The sequence below is a fragment of the Abramis brama genome (genome assembly GCF_963993115.1).
Source record: "Abramis brama genome assembly, chromosome: 18".
Taxonomy (NCBI): Eukaryota; Metazoa; Chordata; class Actinopteri; order Cypriniformes; family Leuciscidae; genus Abramis; species Abramis brama.
This window is the reverse complement of record NC_139980.1, coordinates 11,206,858-11,229,227: the sequence shown is the minus strand read 5'-3', so window position 1 is coordinate 11,229,227 and position 22,370 is coordinate 11,206,858. Positions and strand designations below refer to the sequence as shown.

The 22,370-nt window shown below is 38.0% G+C and overlaps 1 protein-coding gene across 1 annotated transcript in view; it reads right to left on the bottom strand.

Annotated features, from left to right (window-relative positions):
* The window catches only part of syne2a (spectrin repeat containing, nuclear envelope 2a), a 98,196-nt gene extending 80,631 nt beyond the window's left edge, over positions 1–17,565 (bottom strand). The window contains exons 1-6 of the mRNA XM_084091487.1: positions 17,356–17,565; positions 4,689–4,812; positions 1,636–1,697; positions 754–849; positions 549–626; positions 369–461 (exon numbers count right to left, since the gene is read on the bottom strand). Of these exons, the coding sequence (XP_083947613.1) occupies positions 369–461; positions 549–626; positions 754–849; positions 1,636–1,697; positions 4,689–4,776 (417 nt within the window). The 5' untranslated portion in view covers positions 4,777–4,812; positions 17,356–17,565. The remainder of the gene's footprint in view (positions 1–368; positions 462–548; positions 627–753; positions 850–1,635; positions 1,698–4,688; positions 4,813–17,355) is intronic.
* Between the last annotated feature and the right edge of the window lie 4,805 nt (positions 17,566–22,370).

The window sequence follows — 22,370 nt, the reverse complement described above, 5'->3', positions numbered from 1 at the left end:
TTACTGTTTTACTGTATTTTTGATCAAATAAATGCATAGGTGAACATAAAGAGACATTTAAGAAATCTTACAAACCCCAAACTTTTAAACTGCAGTGTATATAAAATATAATGACATACATTTAATTATTTTCATACTGTGCACAACCTTAAACTAAAAGCACTATATGACTAAATAAAATAATGCGTCATTATTTTTATGTTCTTTTCTCATCTGGAGGAATCTCAAAAAGTACAGCCCCTCTCTGAACTCAAATAAAGGTCTTAAAGTAAACAATGAAAAAAACAGCTCAAGGCAAAGAAAGATGCATGTATATATGATATGCATGTTTTCGTAAAGACACATCGTCTCTTCATTGATATACGCACATGACAGTGCAGGATGATGGTCCATATCAGACCCAGAATGATGGAAGGTTTCCCCTCGATGATGTCTGGGATGTTTATGTTCACCAGCTTGATCTGAGAGAACATAAACGGCTGTTTATGCCATTCCAAACAGATGGAAAATCATCATCAGTCATGTGAGAATCACAAAAACCCTCTTACAGATTTATTCTTCAAGAAGTTCAAAGCGGTCTCGACGTTGCCTCTCTGCTGAAACACACCATGACCCCGCTCGCGCTTCTACAGAGAAACAAACAAACTCCGTTGTACGCTAATCGTGACTGCATGCAAAACATTTCTATGATTCGCTGTAAATAAATAACTTCTTAGCTGAATCTCAGTGTTATGAGTGATATTTAGCACTCACCATGCGTTGACCGCTCATCACCTCCAGTAGGTCAAGTAGTCGAGTCCCATCTCGAAGATCCGAGAACAGATCCTGGACAGCGGTTGGAGGGCTCCTCTGAAACACACATCAGCATTTTATCTGAAAGTGTTGATAGCGTTCACATGGCAATACATCGAGCATTTCTGATGTCAAACTATGGTGGCAAAAGTAGAAAAATAGTAAAATAAAGATCAGGGGGGATTAAAAAAAAAAACTGTAGAAAACATTTAGATCATTTTTTTTATTAAATAATATTTATTTATTTATTTATTAATTAATTGTAAATGGTTCGTATTTAAAAGTTGAAGTGTATAATATTTTCCATGTTAAAATATTATAATCCATAATAACTAATTCAGTATGACCGTTCTTTCTATATGGCACTGTTTTGTTATCAATGCAAGTGCAAACTGACTGACGACAGTAGTGATGCACCAAGTACCTTTCTACTACTATCTTCTGTTGCAGAAGACTGATGTTAAACTAAAAAAGTTGCAGTTTGGGAATGAGTAATGAGTTAATCTGATAAAATGATGCAACAGTCTGTAGCTGGAGATCTCCACAGGTTATCACTTGCAGGAAGTTTAGGGCACCTGTGTTTAAAAAGCGGCCAAGTAGCAATGGATGGGCTAAATGGCTCATGTTACAGCCTGTTGAAGTGCACCGCTGCTGGGCGGAGAGCTATAAATAAATCAAGCTCCTTGCCATATGCAAAGCTCAAAGGCAGACGGTGCAGAAAGGACCTTCCGTACTGACCAGTGAGTCAGCGATTCCGCCACGGCCTCAGTTTAACCCGATAACATACAGTAGACTCCACAGTCAGAGTCATTAATGTAAGTTATGAGTTGTTCTTGGGATTACCTTGGAGAGCTGTGCATTGATCCAGTTTGTGAACGTCCTCTTCTGAATCTGCTCCTGTTCCACTGTTAAAAAAAAAAAAATAATAGCAGAAATGATTTATTCCTGGACCAAACTCACAAGTTGAAAAACAGTGTGTGTAGGAATCAGTACGAGTACATCGGCATAACTAGAATACATCCATGCAAAAATATGTACACATCTTGCCAGAGAACAGCTTTGGGGCTTTCTAGTTTATAGCACATCAAAAACACAGCATGTCTTAATACATAACTATTTATAAGCAGAGAACATTGCATGACCACTGGAAACCTGGCTCGACTTACCGATCTCTGAGCCACCAACAGCCTCCACCTCAAACAAGGGTTAGAGAGACACCATATTCCTTCGTTTCTGTATGAAATTTTCCGTCATTAAGTGTTTCCCTGAAGACGCTCAGTCGGCTCAACCACCCACCCATCACAGTTGTATTTAATTTAAACTTCTTCCCATGCTATTAAAGGTAGACTGGCCCATTCCCTCAATATGACATAGATATAGATCATACACGGGTAATTTTATATGCTATTTGTGCAGAAGCAGTATGTCTTAAATGCTCACAGCAGCGTATCGGTGTATGCATTGGCAGTAGCAAGTTCCTGTACTTGCTCTGCAGCAGCAGCAATAATCTACAACAACAACTACAAATAATCAACAGCAGCAGCAGTGTAGCAGATCTATTCCGCTATTGTCATATCCATAACCCTTACCTTTCAAAAATTTCAGAGAGTTGTCATGACATATGTAGATATAAGTGTATGTATAATATTTTTATAAGTGCTTAGTTTTAGTGTTACTGAATGTGCTCTTGAATGTACTACTAGCTTTATAAATTAAAGAGGGTCATATAAAAATATATATATATATGCATTTAATCTCAGAACTCCATTGCATTCATAAAATCTAGAACTAACCCAAACTGGTAACTTGTTGAAAGTAATGTGAGCTAATCTTTATTCAAACGACATAAGTGTCATCATTGCACTAAAGAGAGAAATATGTGATGTCACTCAAACATGATTTCAGACAAACTGTCGTCATAGCAAACATTCGGCTGCCTGGAAACCATGCACCAGTGAGACTGTCTGAACTGAGTCGAGCAAACACTGCAATGGTTTTTATTGACAGACATACTGACACACATAGTGGAAAAGGAAATGAAAGTAGAGACAACGACATCAGGTTCAAAGGTCTTCAAGGGGATTTTGCTTCATAAAACAGCTACAGTTGAACTGAGGATAGGTGGTAAATGAATAATCATTCAGAAAAAAGAATAATACATTAAAGAAGAAAATATACATATTATTGTTCTCGCAATTGATGCCTGAGGTGTTAAATATGAAAAGCTGCGAGTTTTCAGTGGGACTAACTGTTTGGCCAACCAATGGCAGACACGGAGAGTGTTTGGGAAACAATCATTATTTTTGCAACGGGTTTCAAGGAGCAGACATTACATACTTTAACTGTAAAATTAGTGTGTGCTCGCTAAAATGTTTACTCAGGATGGTAATCAACAGGTTCCAGAAAAAGGAAAACGAGTTACTTAAGGCCAGTTCATACCGCACCAACAGACACAGGATTTGTGGGATCAGTATGTTACCCCTGTCGACGTTTGCTGGCATTTGTCGGGGTTTGTTTTCACCCGACTGAACATGTTCAATCGCCGTTTGTCGGGTCTTGGAATGTCTGAGCAGCGTGATGCAAACTCTGATGTACTCTAATGTAAACATCCTTTACAGACATGAAAATATTCCAAATCTCATGAAAATCAAATCATATACTATCATAATCATGTGTTTATTAGCTTCATGTTTCATGCGTAGAAACATTTCTCTGGGAAGTGAAAACACAGACAGACAGCGCAGGAAGCCACTAATGGTCATCAGATCACATAAATCAGCGGATAATGAATAGAAATTATGATTCTGTCTAATAAATATTAAGCTTGTGTAAATCAATATTTCATCAAGAATGCACACTTTTGGACTTAAAGCTCTAATGGGCTGTTCAGTGCAGCTATGTGAACACAAATAAACTGCAGCACACGTGACTGAATATGAATGCGTGTTGTTATTCTATTCAAAATATCATAAGTTACCGATTGATTATTTTGCACTCCTGACATAAATTAAGAAATTATTGTCACTGCAACCGAATTTTATCATAAACCGTGGACAAATATTGAAGCTGGAGTATTTAATCTTTCTAATGAAACCGTTTGTCCAGATCAACTGCAGTTTCGCTGTATAAATTCAAGTAAGCACCCTGTCTTTTCCATCACAGCAAACACAGCTTCACCCACAACTTCTTTCATTTAGTTCGGCGTCTTTTCAGGCGAAAAATTACACAAAGACATTCTGACTCAATATTTGTCTCTGTCTGTTGGGGCAGTGTGAACATGACAGCTATTTTTCCTGAAATTCTAAATCCAACGGCCAACTTGATTCTCTGTGTTTGTTAGCGTTTGTCTGTGCGGTGTGAAAATGATAAACTTCTAGCACACCCTTTCAGAACATGTTTTTGTATGAAAACTTAGTGAGTCAACAGTTTACAATGTCTCTTGCAGCCTGGAATCCGCCCTAAACCTCAGAAAGAGACGACAGATGGGAAGGAGAGCATAGAACAAATAACAAAGCAAACAGTCTATCTCAGGTGGTGATAAGCGCATTTATGATGGGATAGATATTTTACCCAAAAGACATTGGAGAATCATTTCAGTAAATGACTCCTCATTCATTTCAAATGATTTCCTTTTGATGCTTATTCTCTTGATTTAATATATATATATATTATACACACACACACATTATAAATTAAAGCTTTTATTGATATGATGTGGGGCTGATGACCTACGGTCGGTAAATTTGGACCGCAAACAGCCAAGGTGTGACTTTTTGTCCATTTTTTGTTTGTTTGTTCAGATAGCACATCTAACCAGACAGATTAAGAAAACCATTTTTATAGAAAAAACACACAAAACAAAACAAACACCAATGTGTATAAGAGTTAAGACTGACCTTGTAAGAGCAAGTGTACATCATCAATGTCCAGCAGGACACCCCTCTCATCCTCAGCAGGAGCACAGGTTTCTCCTCCTGATGCCATGACTGTTGTCTTGACACTCTCACACACTCATTCCCACTGAAATGGTGGGGGGAAAAAACAAAATGATGATGTGCATTCATATACAGTATTCTGCTATTATTATCAAAAACACACCGCAATGGATTTAAAGGCACAGAAAGTAAGTTTCGCCGCTAGAGGTCGCTTATTCAAAACAATAACAAAGGCGTAGCTTGATGACGATGTGAATGAGCGTGGAATCATGGGAGTTGTCCTCTTCAACTCCACAGATGATGGAAAGCAAGACGGGACCTCAGGAAGAAATCATGTTCATGGATGAGCTAATGTATTAAAGTTTTATTAACGTAACTGTCGTATAAAGCAGGGCTGGGCCGAGAGCCGTGGGAGAGGATCGAGGCCGGTGGAGCAAATTTTAATGAGAGACACCTGCGCAAGACACTGGTCTCGAGTCCCATGGAGGAACTCCGGAAGGATATCCACCTTATTCCTACGCCCCATGACGCTTTGCGTGAATTATGGGTGTAACTTCCATTAAGCTGTAAACAATCAGTGAAAAGGCTCGCTCTATGAACGCAATACGTTAAAAAAGTGTCTTAATGAGATGACGTTAATCTACTCATCCTTCAACCATCGAATATTAAAAGGAAATTTAAAAGTGTAAAAGCATCAACAAGGTACTTTCAACAGACCAAATAACCCCAAAAGCGCGAGTCTTTCCACAGCAACAACGGACAGGTTAAATATCACTGTAGTGATATATATCTGTATTATGTAACTTATGTTGCCTCAATCAAAAATGTTCATTAACTTCAGCATTACATGATACTATTTCGAAGTGATTTCCGTCATTTTGACAGATTATAAATCGCATTTACCTGTGAAAACAAACCTGGAAAGAGACGAGAGGATTTGAAGAGAATAACGAGAGATTCTTTGTGCATTCCAGTGAATTATTAATGGAATATATCATAAATTAAATTCGGGAGAACAGACCACAAATGTGCAGTACATGTTGTCCTTTTTCATACTTTTACAGCAGATTGCAAAGGGAAAAAAGAAAATAATCACGAGGAAAAGAAAGCAGCGACTGAAAAGAGCTCTTATAGATATTCTTGTTATAACATGTCACGTTAAATTACCAAGTATAATGTTATTCTCATGATGTCTGAAAATAAATCATGAAGGAAAATTGACAGCTCATCCAGTCAAACTGACGGATCAGCTTTATTTGTAGGACAACCTTATGATTTGAAATTATTTGTTTCAGCCTCTTTGAATGGAAGTTCCCCAAACCGGAAGAGCCATTCAAAACGCAGTAAGGTCGTCAGGAATAAGGTGGATAAGAAGGAATGATGACAGTGAAGGGCGAGAGAGAACCAGACCTAGGACATCTTACGTTGCTGTTTTTAATATGCCGTAGTCAGTCGCTGTCACTCCTTTAATGTTTATTTTACGAATAAACGCTGTTCCTATGTATTTAACTCTAATGAAATAGTCGCAAGTTCTGAATTACTAATCGTAGAGGTCAAAAATGTAGTTGCAAAAATGTGACGAATTAAAATTGTGGGGTAACGCAGTGCTGCTTGGTCAAAAAACTGCACTATTTTGTTGTAGATCATTAAATCGTTACACTGCCATAGAAGTCTGTCCTTCGTGTGCGAACAATGCCTACAAAGTCATTGACTGATAAGGCAGCAAGGCAACTAGTCAGCTGCCTAAGTTTTCAGGTCATTTTTTTCAGGGTTGGAGGCTTGGAGCTAAACTCTGCAGGACAGCAGCTCTCCAGGACCGACACTGCCTACCCCTTATAGGTGTTAGAGTTAGGGTTAGTAGAATAAGTTGACATGATCTGTTGGGAAGCATCAAAATAGTTTTAGTAGATATTAAGCAGACAGTCTACTAATACTCTAATGAGAGTTAGTTGACATGTAGTTGCAAAGTATAAAGTATCAAATGACTTCAGCATTAGTCAGCAAAGACAGCAGTAGTTTCATATGACACAGAGGTTGACCCATCTAATAATGTATACATTATGTCAAAACCAAACATCTGAGGCGGTGTCTCAAATTTTACATGGCAGTGATACAACATAAAGAGCTTCGTCAACAGACTCTTAATTGCACAAATAATTCTGATGGCACTGTGTTAGGCTGAGGGAGAAGGGGCTTTTGAACAGATAAACAACATCAGCATAAAGTACCAACATGAAGAAGGAAATCAAAAAAGGAAGTGTCCTGGGGAGATTAGGCTAATCATATTTCAAACCCACACATAATACTGCCTACCATTAGTCTAATAAATGAATACAGAAGAGTTTGTTACTAAGTGAATTAAGACGGAAGTATGACTCAAGGGAAGTACATAAACACAGACACACGGGCAGCCTGAGGGCTTATGACTTAATCTAATCATTATCATTGCTGAAATGCTACATTGACAAGTGCATATGCAGGACGGGTTATATGCTTAAACATTCATACAAATGGTATTTTAAATGATTTTAATTGATTAGCTTTTAATTGTTATTTTAATTGTATCTTTCCATACTGTTTTTATGACTGATAATAATAATAATCATCATCATCATCATTTAATAATAATACTTATTATTATTATTTTTAAATTATTAATATTATTATTATTCAATATAATATAATACATTTGTATTATACTTATTAAATTACTATTATAATATAATATAATATAATATGTTATTTCAAGTATTTCTGTAACACATTTTTGGCTGTTAGAAAAAAAAAGTATGCAAACACCACTTGACATTACCTCTATTGTTTCCTGTTTTCCACTTTTATATTTATAGAGAACCAACAGGTGGACCGAATATTAAAAAAATATATATATATATTTTTTTTTTTATAGGAGGAAAAAAGGTAAATACTGTCTAAAAAGCTTGATAATGGGACACACAAAAAAAGCTGTTCTTGCATGTTAACACAGAAACAAAAGCTACTGCATCCTTCATTTGAACTTTGAATGGGTTACTTGTAAGGATAACAGGTAGTGGCACAGGGAAGGACAGTCCTGAACACTCATGACCTGGTTAATCAATGTGAAAATTACTAAGTAGTTCTAAGGCACTGTCTGAATCACTCCTGATTCTTCCAGAATACAGTCACTCTTTCCACGCACGCACACAAACACACACACACACACACACACACACACACACACACACACACACACACACACACACACCTGTTGTTTCTGGATGAGATTCAGAGTCACCATCTAAAACAACCAAAGAGGTGTGGAAACAGCAGCCTCACTCACTGCTGCCAATACTGACATCAAAAGGGCAAATACAGCCTTGGGAATATGCAGACATTGTTACCAGTAACCCATGTACTTTTTTCCATATACGTGCACAGATGAACTGGGAGAGGAGAAAAAGAAAGGGAAAGATAGATGGACAGACCGGCGAGGAATCTGATGCTATTAATAGGATAGATTGATGACCCGTAAAAAGCATTCTGTGTCAGCCAACACTTTAAAAAACGCTTCGTTGGCTGAACAACCATTACTTATAAAAGTAATTAGATTAAACACAAAAAACGTAGTATTCATAACTTTTCAACCTCTACTTAACATATATAGTGTGTGTAACACAAAAATATAAGTTACCAGGTGAACTTAAATGTATGCATAAATAAAATGAAAAAACACAAGTCAAATCAACTACTATAACAATTGCGTCAAAATTAAGTAAATCTAGCATAACATTTTAAGTAACTATACGAGCCACGTGATATGCAATTTTCCGTGATGCCTTTCCAGCCAAAAATTGAAGCCATTTTGTGAAGCACATGTGAAGATGGTGAAAAGGTAAGCTTAACTTTCCAATAAACTTAGTAAAATATTAGATTTTGACGTTTTAACATTAATAAACACTTGTTTATTGTGTTAGTGGGTGAAAATTTTCTGAAACACAACTTGATGAAGACACTGAAAAGAGGTAAGCTTAACTTTTTTAACTTAAGGTACACTCGTTTATCGCATTTTTGGTCAAGAAATTAACTTTTAAACTGAATTTCAGAATTGCTATGAATTTTCAACAATTAGAAACATGTTACTTACGAATACGTATGAAAACGTTTGCCTACATATTAGTTGATGTAGCCTATGAAATGAGTGACTGTGCGCGAGTATTCAAAAACATATAGCCTATATACACTGCTCAAAAAAATTAAAGGAACACTTTGAAAACACATCAGATCTCAATGGGGAAAAATATCATGCTGGATATCTATACTAATATGGACTGGGTAATGTGTTATGAACGAAAGGATGCCACATCGTTTGATGGAAATGAAAATAATCAACCTACAGAGGATTGAATTCAAAGACACCCCGGAAATCTAAGTGAAAAAATGATGCAGCAGGCTTGTCAATTTTGCTGAAATTTTATTGCAGCAACTCAAAATGGTTCTCAGTAGTTTGTATGGCCCCCACGTGCTTGTATGCATGCCTGACAACGTCGGGACATGCTCCTACTGAGACGATGGATGGTGTCCTGGGGTATTTCCTCCCAGATCTGGACCAGCGCATCACTGAGCTCCTGGACAGTCTGAGGTGCAACCAGGTGATGTCAGATGGACCGAAACACAATGTCCCAGAGGTGTTCTATTGGATGTAGGTCAGGTGAGCGTGGTGGCCCTTCAATGGTATCATTCCTTCATCCTCGAGGAACTGCCTGCATGCTCTCGCCACATGAGGCCAGGCATTGTTGTGCACCAGGAGGAACCCAGGACCCACTGCACCAGCATAGGGTCTGACAATGGATCCAAGGATTTCATCCCAATACCTAATGGCAGTCAGGGTGCCATTGTCTAGCCTGCAGAGGTCTGTGCGTCCCTCCATGGATATGCCTCCCCAGACCCTCACTGACCCACCACCAAACCGGTCATGCTGAACGATGTTACAGGCAGCATAACATTCTCCACGGCTTCTCCAGACCCTTTCCTGTCTGTCACGTGCTCAGGGTGAACCTGCTCTCATTTGTGAAAACCACAGGGCACCAGTGGCGGACCTGCCAATTCTGGTGTTCAATGGGAAATGCCAATCGAGCTCCCTGGTGCTGGGCAGTGAGCACAGGGCCCACTAGAAGACGTCGGGCCCTCAGGCCACCCTCATGAAGTCTGTTTCTGATTGTTTGGTCAGAGACATTCACACCAGTGGCCTGCTGGAGGTCATTTTGTAGGGTTCTGGCAGTGCTCATCATGTTCCTCCTCGCACAAAGGAGCAGATACCGGTCCTGCTGATGGGTTAAGGACCTTCTACGGCCCTGTCCAGCTCTCCTAGAGTAGCTGTCTGTCTTCCTGGAATCTCCTCCATGCTCTTGAGACTGTGCTGGGAGACACAGCAAACCTTCTGGCAATGGCACGTATTGATGAGCCATCCTGAAGGAGCTGGACTGCCTGCGCAACCTCTGTAGGGTCCAGGTATCGCCTCATGCTACCAGTAGTGACACTGGCCCTAGCCAAATGCAAAACTGGTGAAAAACAGTCTGAAAAGATGAGTAGGGAAAAAATGTCAGTGGCCTCCACCTGTAAAACCATTCCTGTTTTGGGGGTTGTCTCACTGTTGCCCATCTAGTGCACCTGCTGTTAATTTCATTAACACTAAAGCAGTTGAAACTGATCACCAACCCCCTCTGTTACTTAACTGACCAGATCAATATACCAGGAGTTTAACTGACTTGATGCTATTCTCTGATTAAAAAGTGTTCCCTTTATTTTTTTGAGCAGTGCATTATTTGAATTATTAAGCGAGTGAGCTTCCATCGAATGTAAGGTTAAGTGTTTATAGTAGTCAGAGTATTTATTGTTTATTTGGTGGGATATGACCATGCATCGCATTGGCACGTATGCATTAAGATTGCATTTAGAGAACAATTGGTGATGGACGGTCTGTCCATCTATCTTTCCCTTTCTTTTTCTCCTCTCCCAGTTCATCTGTGCACATATATGGAAAAAAGTACATGGGTTACTGGTAACAATGTCTGCATATTCCCAAGGCTGTATTTGCCCTTTTGATGTCAGTATTGGCAGCAGTGAGTGAGGCTGCTGTTTCCACACCTCTTTGGTTGTTTTAGATGGTGACTCTGAATCTCATCCAGAAACAACAGGTGTGTGTGTGTGTGTGTGTGTGTGTGTGTGTGTGTGTGTGTGTGTGTGTGTGTGTGTGTGTGTGTGTGTGTGTGTGTGTGTGTGGAAAGAGTGACTGTATTCTGGAAGAATCAGGAGTGATTCAGACAGTGCCTTCAACATCCATCTCGAAAAGCCGCATGCAACTGACTTCATCTCTCTCCTAGCCTCTTTCGATCTCAAACGTCTCATCACCACAGGTACTCACAAATCAGGCAGTACCAACTGGACCTGGTTTACACACGCAACTGCATCACAGGCAACATCTTGGTGAGACCTCTCCATGTCTCAGATCATTTCCTCATTACTTTCAGTCTACATCTCTCTACCCCTGCACCACCAACCCCCCCACCAGTCACTTTCAGGCGAAACCTGCGCTCACTTTCTCCCTCCCATCTTTCCTCTGCCGTGTCTTCTTCTCTTCCCCCACCCTCACAATTCTCATCTCTGGATGTGAATACCGCAACGGATACCTTATGCTCCACTCTAACCTCTTCTCTAGACAATATCTGCCCTCTCTCCTCCAGGCCAGCACGCGCTACTCCCTCTAACCCCTGGTTGTCTGAGGTTCTTCGTGAACACCGGACCGAACTCAGGGCAGCGGAGAGGAAATGGCGCAAATCAAAAGACACATCTGACCTGAGTATGTATAAATCTCTCCTCTCTTCCTTTTCTGGTGATGTTCATGCTGCAAAATCTTCATACTTCCACAACAAGATCAACAGCTCCTCCAACACACGATCACTCTTCAAGACATTCAACTCTCTCCTCTGTCCACCTCCACTACCACCCACCTCCTCTTTAACTGCTGACGACTTTGCGAACTTCTTCACCAACAAAACAACAACTATCAGCAGTCAGTTCTCAGCTCCACACACACAGGAACCCAGACTGACCCCTTCCACAGCCAATAACCCTCTGTCCACCTTTTCTCAGCTAACCGAGGAAGAAGTATCTACACTTCTCCTCTTCAGTCATCCTACCACCTGCCCTCTTGACCCCATCCCCTCACACCGTCTACAAGCCATCTCTCCCACACTTCTCCCAGCACTCACACACATCATCAACTCATCCCTCCATACTGGCACCTTCCCTACAGCATTCAAGCAGGCTCGGGTTACTCCACTGCTTAAAAAACCAACGCTAAACACATCATATGTAGAGAATTACAGACCTATCTCTCTCCTACCATTCATTGCGAAAACACTTGAAAGAGCTGTTTTCAACCAAGTAACATCCTTCTTGTCTCTAAACAACCAGCTAGATGTCAACCAATCTGGCTTCAAGAAAGGGCATTCTACTGAGACTGCACTACTGTCGGTCACAGAAGCCCTACGGATCGCAAAAGCTGCTTCCAAATCTTCAGTCCTCATTCTCCTGGATCTGTCTGCTGCCTTCGACACTGTGAATCATCAGATCCTTCTGTCCAGCCTCTCATCACTGGGCATCACAGGAACTTCACTCCACTGGTTTGAGTCCTATCTCACAGGTAGGTCCTTCAGGGTCGCATGGAGAGGCGAGGTATCCAGAACTCATCGACTGACCACAGGTGTTCCCCAGGGTTCAGTTCTTGGTCCCCTCCTCTTCTCCATCTACACCACATCACTGGGACACATCATACAAGTACACGGTTTCTCCTACCACTGCTATGCTGATGACACACAGCTCTTCCTCTCATTTCAACCAGATGATCCCACAGTGGCTGCACGGGTCTCAAGCTGTCTGGCGGACATCTCGGCATGGATGAAGGAACATCACCTGCAGCTCAACCTGGCAAAGACTGAGCTTCTCGTCCTCCCTGCCAATCCGTCTCTACAGCACGACTTCACTATCCAGCTAGATTCATCATCAATCACCCCATCAAGGTCGGTCAGAAATCTTGGAGTAACGTTTGATGACCAGCTGACCTTCACAGATCACATTTCAAAGACAGCTCGATCATGCAGGTTTGCACTGTACAACATCAGGAAGATCAGGCCTTTCCTAACTGAGCATGCAACACAACTTCTCGTCCAGGCCCTGGTCATTTCTAGGCTTGACTACTGCAATGCTCTTCTGGCTGGACTTCCATCATGTGCAACCAAACCTCTACAGATGATCCAGAACGCTGCAGCTCGTCTCGTCTTCAATGAGCCCAAGAGGGCCCACGTCACTCCTCTGTTCATCTCTCTGCACTGGCTACCACTCGCTGCTCGCATCAAGTTCAAAGCATTGACGCTTTCTTACAGATCTATCACAGGCTCAGCTCCCTCCTACTTTCACTCACTACTACGAGCCTACATCCCTACCAGAAGCCTACGATCGGTCAACGAGCGACGTTTCGTGGTTCCATCACAGAGAGCCACAAAATCACTTTCCAGAACATTCTCATTCACAGTTCCATGCTGGTGGAACGCTCTCCCCACCCTCATCCGGAATGCAGAATCCCTGACAACCTTCAAACGACAGCTGAAAACCCATCTCTTCCGTGAGCACTTAACCGCATTAAAAAAAAAAAAAAAAAAAAAAAAAAAAAAATCCTCCCCTTTCCCTCTAAAACCTCACTTATCGGGCTTATGCTACTCTGAATAATGCCTGAACTTCGTATCCTGAGCACTTCTTGCGTTGTTTTTGTTTTTGCCTCTTCATGATGACTCGCTTAATCTAGTCCTAGTTTGTAAGTCGCTTTGGATAAAAGCGTCTGCTAAATGACTAAATGTAAAATGTAATGTAAATGTAACAATTCTTCCGCACGGAGAAATTCGTACTTTACATTAACGAGTTGTCACGTAGCTTATACTTGAGTATTTTTTAAGTAAATGTAGTTGTCATTTATTATATATGCATATAAGTTGTTCTTTGTATATTTACATATTCCTATGGATCGCGGGAAATGGGGGAGGCCAGGCCTTGGGCGCGGGTTACTTTTGGTAACGTTAACGTACAAATATTAAATTCGAAAACACAACAGCTCCATATGTGTGCACGATTTATCATTAAAAAATGGCGATCTTGATTCAAGCACAATATTATTTCTAAATGACAACGACGACTGTCTATTAAACCTTCGAAATTATTATCAAAATAAGTAAATGCCCTTTAAACAAAAGTTTAGCTTCAAATAAAGATTGTAGATCTATTACACTGTTAGGCTATTCCAGTAGTTAAAATGTTTTCAATGAGATTCATTCAAAACCTCTGAGCAAAAGTCTTCATTAATTAACTTTAACTAATATATATATATATATATATATATATATATATATATTTATTTATTTTTTAATTAATCAATATTATTTAATAGACTCATTTTATATATATATAGGCATTTAATAATGGACTAATTTATAACATTTAATTATTTTTATTTTTAGATAGATTTTTGATCAACAGACAAAATAATAATTATATAGATATAGACACACACACACACACACAAACACAATTTTTAATGTTTATAAAAGAAGTCCCATTTGTTCACCATGCTTCAATTATTTGATCCAAAATACAGCAAAAACTGTAATATTGTGAATTTGTTTTACAATTTAAAGTAACCGTTTTCTATTTGAATACATTTTAAGATGCAATTTAAAAGTTTGGGGTCAGTTAGATTTGTATTATTTTTTTTGAAAGAAATAAAATAAATTAATACTTTTATTCAGCAAGTATGCATTATATTGATCAAACGTGACAGTATAGACATTTATAATGTTGCAAAATCTTTTTATTTTAGATAAATGCTGTTCTTTGGAACTTTCTATTTGTCATATCCTGAAAAAAAAAAAAAACGGTTTTCAACATTGATAATAATAATAAATGTATTTTTCGCGTCAATCTGAACAATAACAAGTGATGTTGCAAGTAAATGCAGATTTGCTGTTTTTTTCATTTTTTTTTTAAGGATACTCATGGGAACGAAGATGAACTGGAACAGCTCACATTGAGGATCATCATGAAAGGTGACTCAACAGAAAATCTTTTAAGTGTTGCAAAGGGTGAAAAGTTGTAAGTGAACTTCCATTTGTCAATTTGCCATATTTTGTGGTACATTTCATGTGTGGTTTCAGGCTTTGCAGCCTGTGGCATAAAATAAAGTGAAATGCTTTATTGTGTGTGATTTGCATGTTTCATTTATTTTAAGACATTGAAAGCAGTGCAGTAAGCAGACCAATAGCTGAAGATCTAAAATAGGTTAAAAATGTTAAGTAAAAATGTTAATTCATTTAATTGTCTTATTTTTATTTATAAATTAGCTTAAATGTTAAGTTAACACAACTAAGATTTATTTTTACTTATATTTTTAAGTAAAGAATGTTGTGTGAACTCAAATATTTAAGTACATATAACAAAGGTTTTCTTGTTAATTTTAAGTAAAATTATTCCAAGTTGGGATTACTTAAAAAGTGTGTTGCAAAAATGGTGCATATATATTTTAAGTAAATCCAACACATCATTTTTTAGAGTGAATACTTGCACTGTGTGTAGCACGTGTAAATGTGAATCACCTTCATTTACCTTAATTCCCATTTGACACTAAACCTAATTGTATTCTTTCTGAGAAGAGGGCTTCAACTTGCTGTCTGTCAGAGATGATAACGTACCTAATCCATAACGCATTACGCATGCAAGTATAAATTTGTTCTTCACTGGCTGAAATTGAATCGGAATGATCAAGAAACTGAGTGAAATACATCACACTGCATGCTAAAGAGAATAAACACCAATCCAAATGAAAAACTTAACTGCATGGGTTAGTGAACTGAACATCGTTCAACGTGTGTTGGTTGCTGACAGGAACAGAAAAATGTACGTTATATTTGAATGGACATTTTTTATGCACAAACTACGCATTCTGATTCTGACATTCCCAATTTAAATATTTTCAATAATATTCTATTATTGACTGATCTTTTTTCATAATTTTGGCAATAGATGAACTGTTTAATTAGTGATCTTGAGATGAGTCCCTGTACTCATATGCTGATGTAAGATTTGGAAAGTTGTTTAAGATTAAGGCAATTATCAAAGTTTGATAAAATGTTTAATTTCCCAGTAAAATATTATCAATTTGTTACATTTAATTCCTGGTGTGGGAGTCCATTATTATATTTTTGTATATTTGGAGCTTTGGTGTGGCGACTTTTTAAAAAAAATAATTTCCTTTATCGAGAAATCAGTATGAATAAGTCCAGCAAAAACCAGTTTATGACTGACTTTAGTCCTTTAATATAATTATTAGATTATATGTTCTAATATTATATTCTAATTAATTCAATATAATATTTTTGAATGTAAAGTAAAATACAAAAAAAACAAAAAAACAAAACACTACCACCACTCATAATGGTCCTAAAACAGCCTTCATTCTCTTTATGAAAATTTTTTTACTTTTGATTTTTGGGTAAAATATGACCCAGAAATGTTCTTGACAGGCTTTGTGAGAATCACCAATTAAAAGTCCTTATGTTCAGTCAAACAAATGGCATCTACGTGCGAATTAAATTTTAATTCCATTAATGAACTACAGAGTTGAGCTATACATGAGTGACTGACAATACAGCACAGCTGTTTTGGGGTCTTGTAAAAGCAACTCATAACGTGCCACATGACACATAGGATGACATACACGTCCTCATTCTTACTGTTCGACTTTGAGTGAAACTGTATCAGATGACACTGCCTGTGGTGTTATTATTATTGCAAGGACACAGTTTCCAATGTGACACTCTTTCAAAGGTGGCTTCAGTTTCACACACAACTACTAAACACACATTTCTGAGTCATAATGCAAAAGCAGAAATTCTGCTTGTGCATCCTCTTAGAACATCTATGGCATAACAATGACAGTGCCCCAAAACATATAGCTAATTAGTGGAACAGCAAGACCAGACAAAGCCTCACACTGAAAAGACCTGTTAGGTGCGGTGTAATACAGGCATGGGTGGGGATGGCATTGATAATCACAGTTAAAAAGAATCATATTACTTAGACACAAGGACAGTGCTGTTAAACTCATGCCCCAGCAAAAATAATAAGACACGATATCATAGGACATGGGGTGGGTGACCACTGACCATTCCTGGTGTATGTATTTGGTACAATCTGTTCATCAGACTGCCATACAGTCAATATGAAAAAAAAGAAAATGAGCACAAAAACTGTTTAACATTGGAAAGCACCATTAGTCTATTAATGTGAAACTAATGATAACCTGTATGCTCTATTATACAGTTTAATTGTAAACTATGTCCTCTCACGCTACGTCTGCATAGTCAAAACTTTTGCATAAATTTAAATAATAATTCTTTAAAAAAAAATATTCAAACCATGAGATGTGAAAACCTCAATGAACTAATGTTGTGGTTCATTTGAATGCATTGTAGTACCTGACAGTAAAGGTAGACTGGCACATATGGCAGTTCAACCGTTCATTTAATAGAATGTTTTGCAAACTTACAGTGAATGAACGCTGTTTGCTGTCTCAAGTTGTTGACGATTCCTCTCAGTTATTTCTCAAATAGCACATCTGGAAGAATTGGAAATCGAAATGAAAACAAACGCTGAGCGCGGCGTCGCGGCAATGGTTTGTTTGAAGTGTTTTAACTCCGCCTTTCAATCCTCTAGAACTTGAAGTTGAACACACACCTTTCTGAGCCATGCGAAGTTCAAATCATTTTAATGAATCGGCTCGTCCAAACGGTTCGTTTCAATGAACGGGTTCAAAAAGAAGAATCGTTTGAATCATCACGTGTGAGCGCGTGGCATTAACGTTAGGTGTTCTGGTTTTTGTGTACTTTAAATGCTAACTACATCCTGCTGTTTAGCATTGTATTATTTGTATATGTGTGTTGTTGTTTGTGATTTCAGCATTTCAATTCTAGTTTTAACTCTCGAAGTTAACGTTTTTGCAAAATGGTTCATAAAAATTAACCAATATTTTAACCATTCATTCGCGAAATAGAATAGGATCATGTAAACTATTTTGAAACACCACTAGGCTTGCTTTTATTATTTGGTCGTCTGAGAACTGACAAAAGTCTTTATTAATGACTGATTAAATATGCTATTAGCCTATACCTTTACTAAACTGATGTTTGCCTTCACTTGGGTATGAACCATGGCGTCAACAACTGTAATCTGATTGCATTATTAGCCCACTAAAACACTATTATAAAGTGATACAATGTGTGTGGAAACGCAGCCTAACCACACACTTTGGGCTTATGAAAGAAGACACCGTTCAGTGTGTGTGTCTGTGGAGCCCCCTGTTGTCTAATATTGAAACAGTGACCTGATGCATGCATTTAAGACCAGCAGATGGTGTGATATGACCAGTCATATAGCCTACTGATAGAGAAAAACAGATTATTTAAAAAATATATAATTTTGTTTTGTGTGTTTTGGCAACTGCTAAACTGTTATATTGACCCAGAACCATATGAGGGAGTCTATATAAATGAGAAACATATGCCACTCCTGTGACTTTTTATGCTGTTTTCTCTATTTCACTAATTAATATCGACATATTCCCAAACAGATGTCATACTTATGTGGTTGCATCTTTCTCATTTCAACTGTAAGGTCTGCATGAAACGGAAGTTGCAATAGTTTTTTCTCTGAAGACCTTATATGCACCTGAGAAACAAGCCTATGGAAACAAGCGTGTAGCCATCTTTAGAATTTTGTCTTTGAACTTCCGTTTTTGGGGTAGCTCTGTATATTTCTATAGCATTGCTGTCGAAGAGTAATTAGCTGGTGAAGTTTATTTACTTATTGTAGAGTTAAAGATATAGTTCACCCAAAAATTTATTTCTTGCTGAACACAAAAGAAGATATTTTGAAGAATGTGGGTAAACAAACAGTTGATGCGCCCCATTGACTTCCATATATGGGGGAAAAATAGCGACCTGATGCATGCATTTATGGCCATTGATGACCAGTCATATCAATGATACTGATAGAGAAAAATAGATTATTTAAAAGAGCAAAAGATCACAGATTATTGTTTTAGATGTCACATATAGGCTATGGGGAAAAAAATAGCCTACAATGGAAATCATTGGGGCCCATTTGGTTACCGAAATTCTTCAAAATATCTTATTTATACATACAGTAATAATAACAATAGCAAAATCTCTGTCGACTGGCGCTTTATATTGTCATCATACCATATACAGCATATTAACCCAGCCCAGTTGTCAGATCACATGATGCATTGGAACTAATAACATTTTTTATGTGTAGGTTTTCAACCTAAGAAATCCATGTAGTACTTGCAAGTTTTCTTCACCACATCGACATCCTGTTGTGCAGAATACTTATTGAATGTATTCAGAGTTTACATAATGTATTTTCAACAAATATCCTTTGTTGATGTGTTAATAAAGTGATGTTTCCATTTAAAATATAACTTGGACCAACAACTTGATTTTGTTTCCATTGGTTCAACTATTTATGTTGACTAATGTCACAGCACAAAACGATTTTTAGAATTACTCCATAAAAATATCAGTTAAATATGCAAAACAACAGTGCCACATTTAATTTTTAGTTATTCACAGTTAAAGAACAAACACAACTATGTGCTATGTTTATTTATTTATTTTATTTATCGCACTTTATTTAAGCACTTTATTTAATTCCTCTGTCAATCCTGTTTACGGCCATTGCTGGAATCTCTGCTAGTATAATGGATTGAGGGTCTTCAGCAACAGGAACCTCTGTAGCAGCCATGAAAGCAACCTTTGGGATTGGGGAAGATGAGACAGGCAGCTGTGGGACTGTGGCTGACTTGCTTTGGCTGGGGTCATGACATTAACCTTTGTGTTCATGACAGGAAATTTGGAGACCAGAGCACGTTAGGTGAGCACGTTAGCACATACGCACTCTTCAAAAACGACGCTTTAAATATCTTGACAAACTAAAAGACGTAAATGACATTTGTATGTATTCTAAATAAAAGACACAGGTTGCACTGAATGTCAGCTTGCTTATTTTGCTCAAGATGAGGAAGTCCACGTCATGCAAACTAGAAACTATACTTCTATACCACAGCTCAAGAGCTGTCAACTATAGGCTACACAACTTTGCGATGCTGTTTGCGAATGTTCGTTAGAACGATGGTTTCGGGAAACGCAGACTCGTTGAACTATGCTGATAACGACGGAACTTGCGAACATAGTCAACATAGTTGGCTAACGACGATGCTTATGGGAAACGCACCCCTGGTCTAGGCCAACCCGAAATAGGGCTGATAGCCTGACACCATAAAATGTCCATGATGGAGAATATGCTAAAACACATTCACAAAAGAATGAAAGGCTTAAACAATAATACTATTTTAGTATTTAGTATAATATAGACTAAGCATGCTTACACACACACACACACACACACACGCACACATTTTGTTTTAGATGCAGATATTTGAAATATATGGGTAACAAAATTGTTTATTTCAAGTGTCCTCTGTAAAACACCATTTTCAGGTTTCACATTACTCATAATGTAGCTCAATTGTCAAAAACTAATGTTTAAATAGATATGAAGTGATGGATTTTGATAAAATATGATTCAAATCCAATAACTTAAGCCAACTCATAACATTTGAGGACAGCGATTACCTCAATTCATTAATTTTTTTAGAAACCAATAGTTATGAGTACTCTGAAGTTATTTCAGTTGAGGTCACTAAAAGACGATACACTGCAGTCAAGAAATTAAGTGATTAAAGTGATTTATTAAGTGATGATTGAGCATTAGTTGAAGAACACCTGCTGCTAACAAGAATCATTAAAGGGAAAATAACAAAAGAGAAACACAAACTACAACTGACTTCATCCACAGCCTTAGATACAATCAAATGAAGATAAAAGACGACGTTAAATCTCTCAAGATATCAGCAGAGGATTAAACAACTCCACAAACAACAGCATTACCAGCTTCACTTATTACTAAACAGTTTGACTTTATTTGTCATGCGTCTACAGAAGTTGTTATTGAGAATTAACAGAAGTTTATATGTTGATGATTTATTGTTTCATTAAAGTTACCATGATGGAGATCATTTTTTGCTTTAGTTGGGCCTTGAATTTATAATTCAATAATAATTTTTCTTCAACAACAACAAAAAAAAAACCCAAAAGAAAATATAATCAGGTGTTGATAGTTGTGTTTTGGTGATAAAACTCACAATTTAGTGTCACAATACCACACACAGGAAACAGGGGATCCAATTGCAGTATTATTTTAATGTAGGGTAATCCAATCTCATAACAGTCCAGGCAGGGGTCAAAACCAAGGGAGCAATCCTGAACGAACGAACGAACGAACGGACGAACGGACGAACGAACGAACGAACGAACGGACGAACGGACGGACGAACGGGTCTAACGACAGTACTCAGAAGTGGTGTGAAAAACAAGGACTCCGTGACACATACTAAAACAGACAGGTTATATACACAGGGAAATGACAATGCTAATGGGGAACAGGCTGAGTGCAATGATCAGTGATAAGGGACAGCTGAGTGCAATGAAAAGACAAGGATCATGGGGGATGTAGTTCAAGAATGTGATGGACACCGTGGGGAAGGAGGACATCTAGTGGTGACCCAAGGAACATAAACCAGACACTGTGACATTTAGTGACTAGATTCACTGAACTTATCCAGAGCCTAATCTCTATTTAAACAGGTGATCTATTATTAGTTTTGTATGATTAATTATAGTAGAAATGTGATACTGTAAGATCCATTGTTGTGACAATCAGATGTAAAAACCTCTGTGGTATTATGCTGACTCACACAGAGATCAAGAATCAACATATGAATCTCAACGATGGTGACATTAATTTTCATGTTGCAGTGCATGTTAGGTACAAGCACAGGTACTCACCCAGACTCCCATCATGAATTTTAGCACAAATACTTTTATCACCATTGCTGGGATTTATATGCTGATTCTTAATGTCTGTGTGATTCTAAGTGATGCCATACCTTTTTGTGCGCCAACTGTTTGTTAAATCTTTCACTTTATCTGTTTGCCACAAAACGGCTGGCTCTTATGTTGTAGAATCACAGTTTTAATAAAATTAATACAACTAATAATACATCACCTGCATCACAAAAGAAAGCAATTACTTTTCAGCTATTTTGTCTATGGAGCAATTTACATGAATATTGTGTGTATGTGTGAAAAACAACGTTATTACAGAGGCATAAAACAAGTTAGCGCCAACTAGGGGCCAATTTCTATCAAAATTCTTATAGAACTCTAGAGCAATGAGTCGAATATGCTCACTGACTTTCGTTCTGATCAGCCTTTGGTAACCTTGTCTGATAGCTACTCAAATTTCATTGGCGGCCATGTTTTTTGAGATACGCCAATGTCCTCATAGACTATTGTGGCACTTTGCACAAAGACAGCGCAATTTTTTAACCTCAGTAACCTCAGATTGAGCACGTGTCCCGAG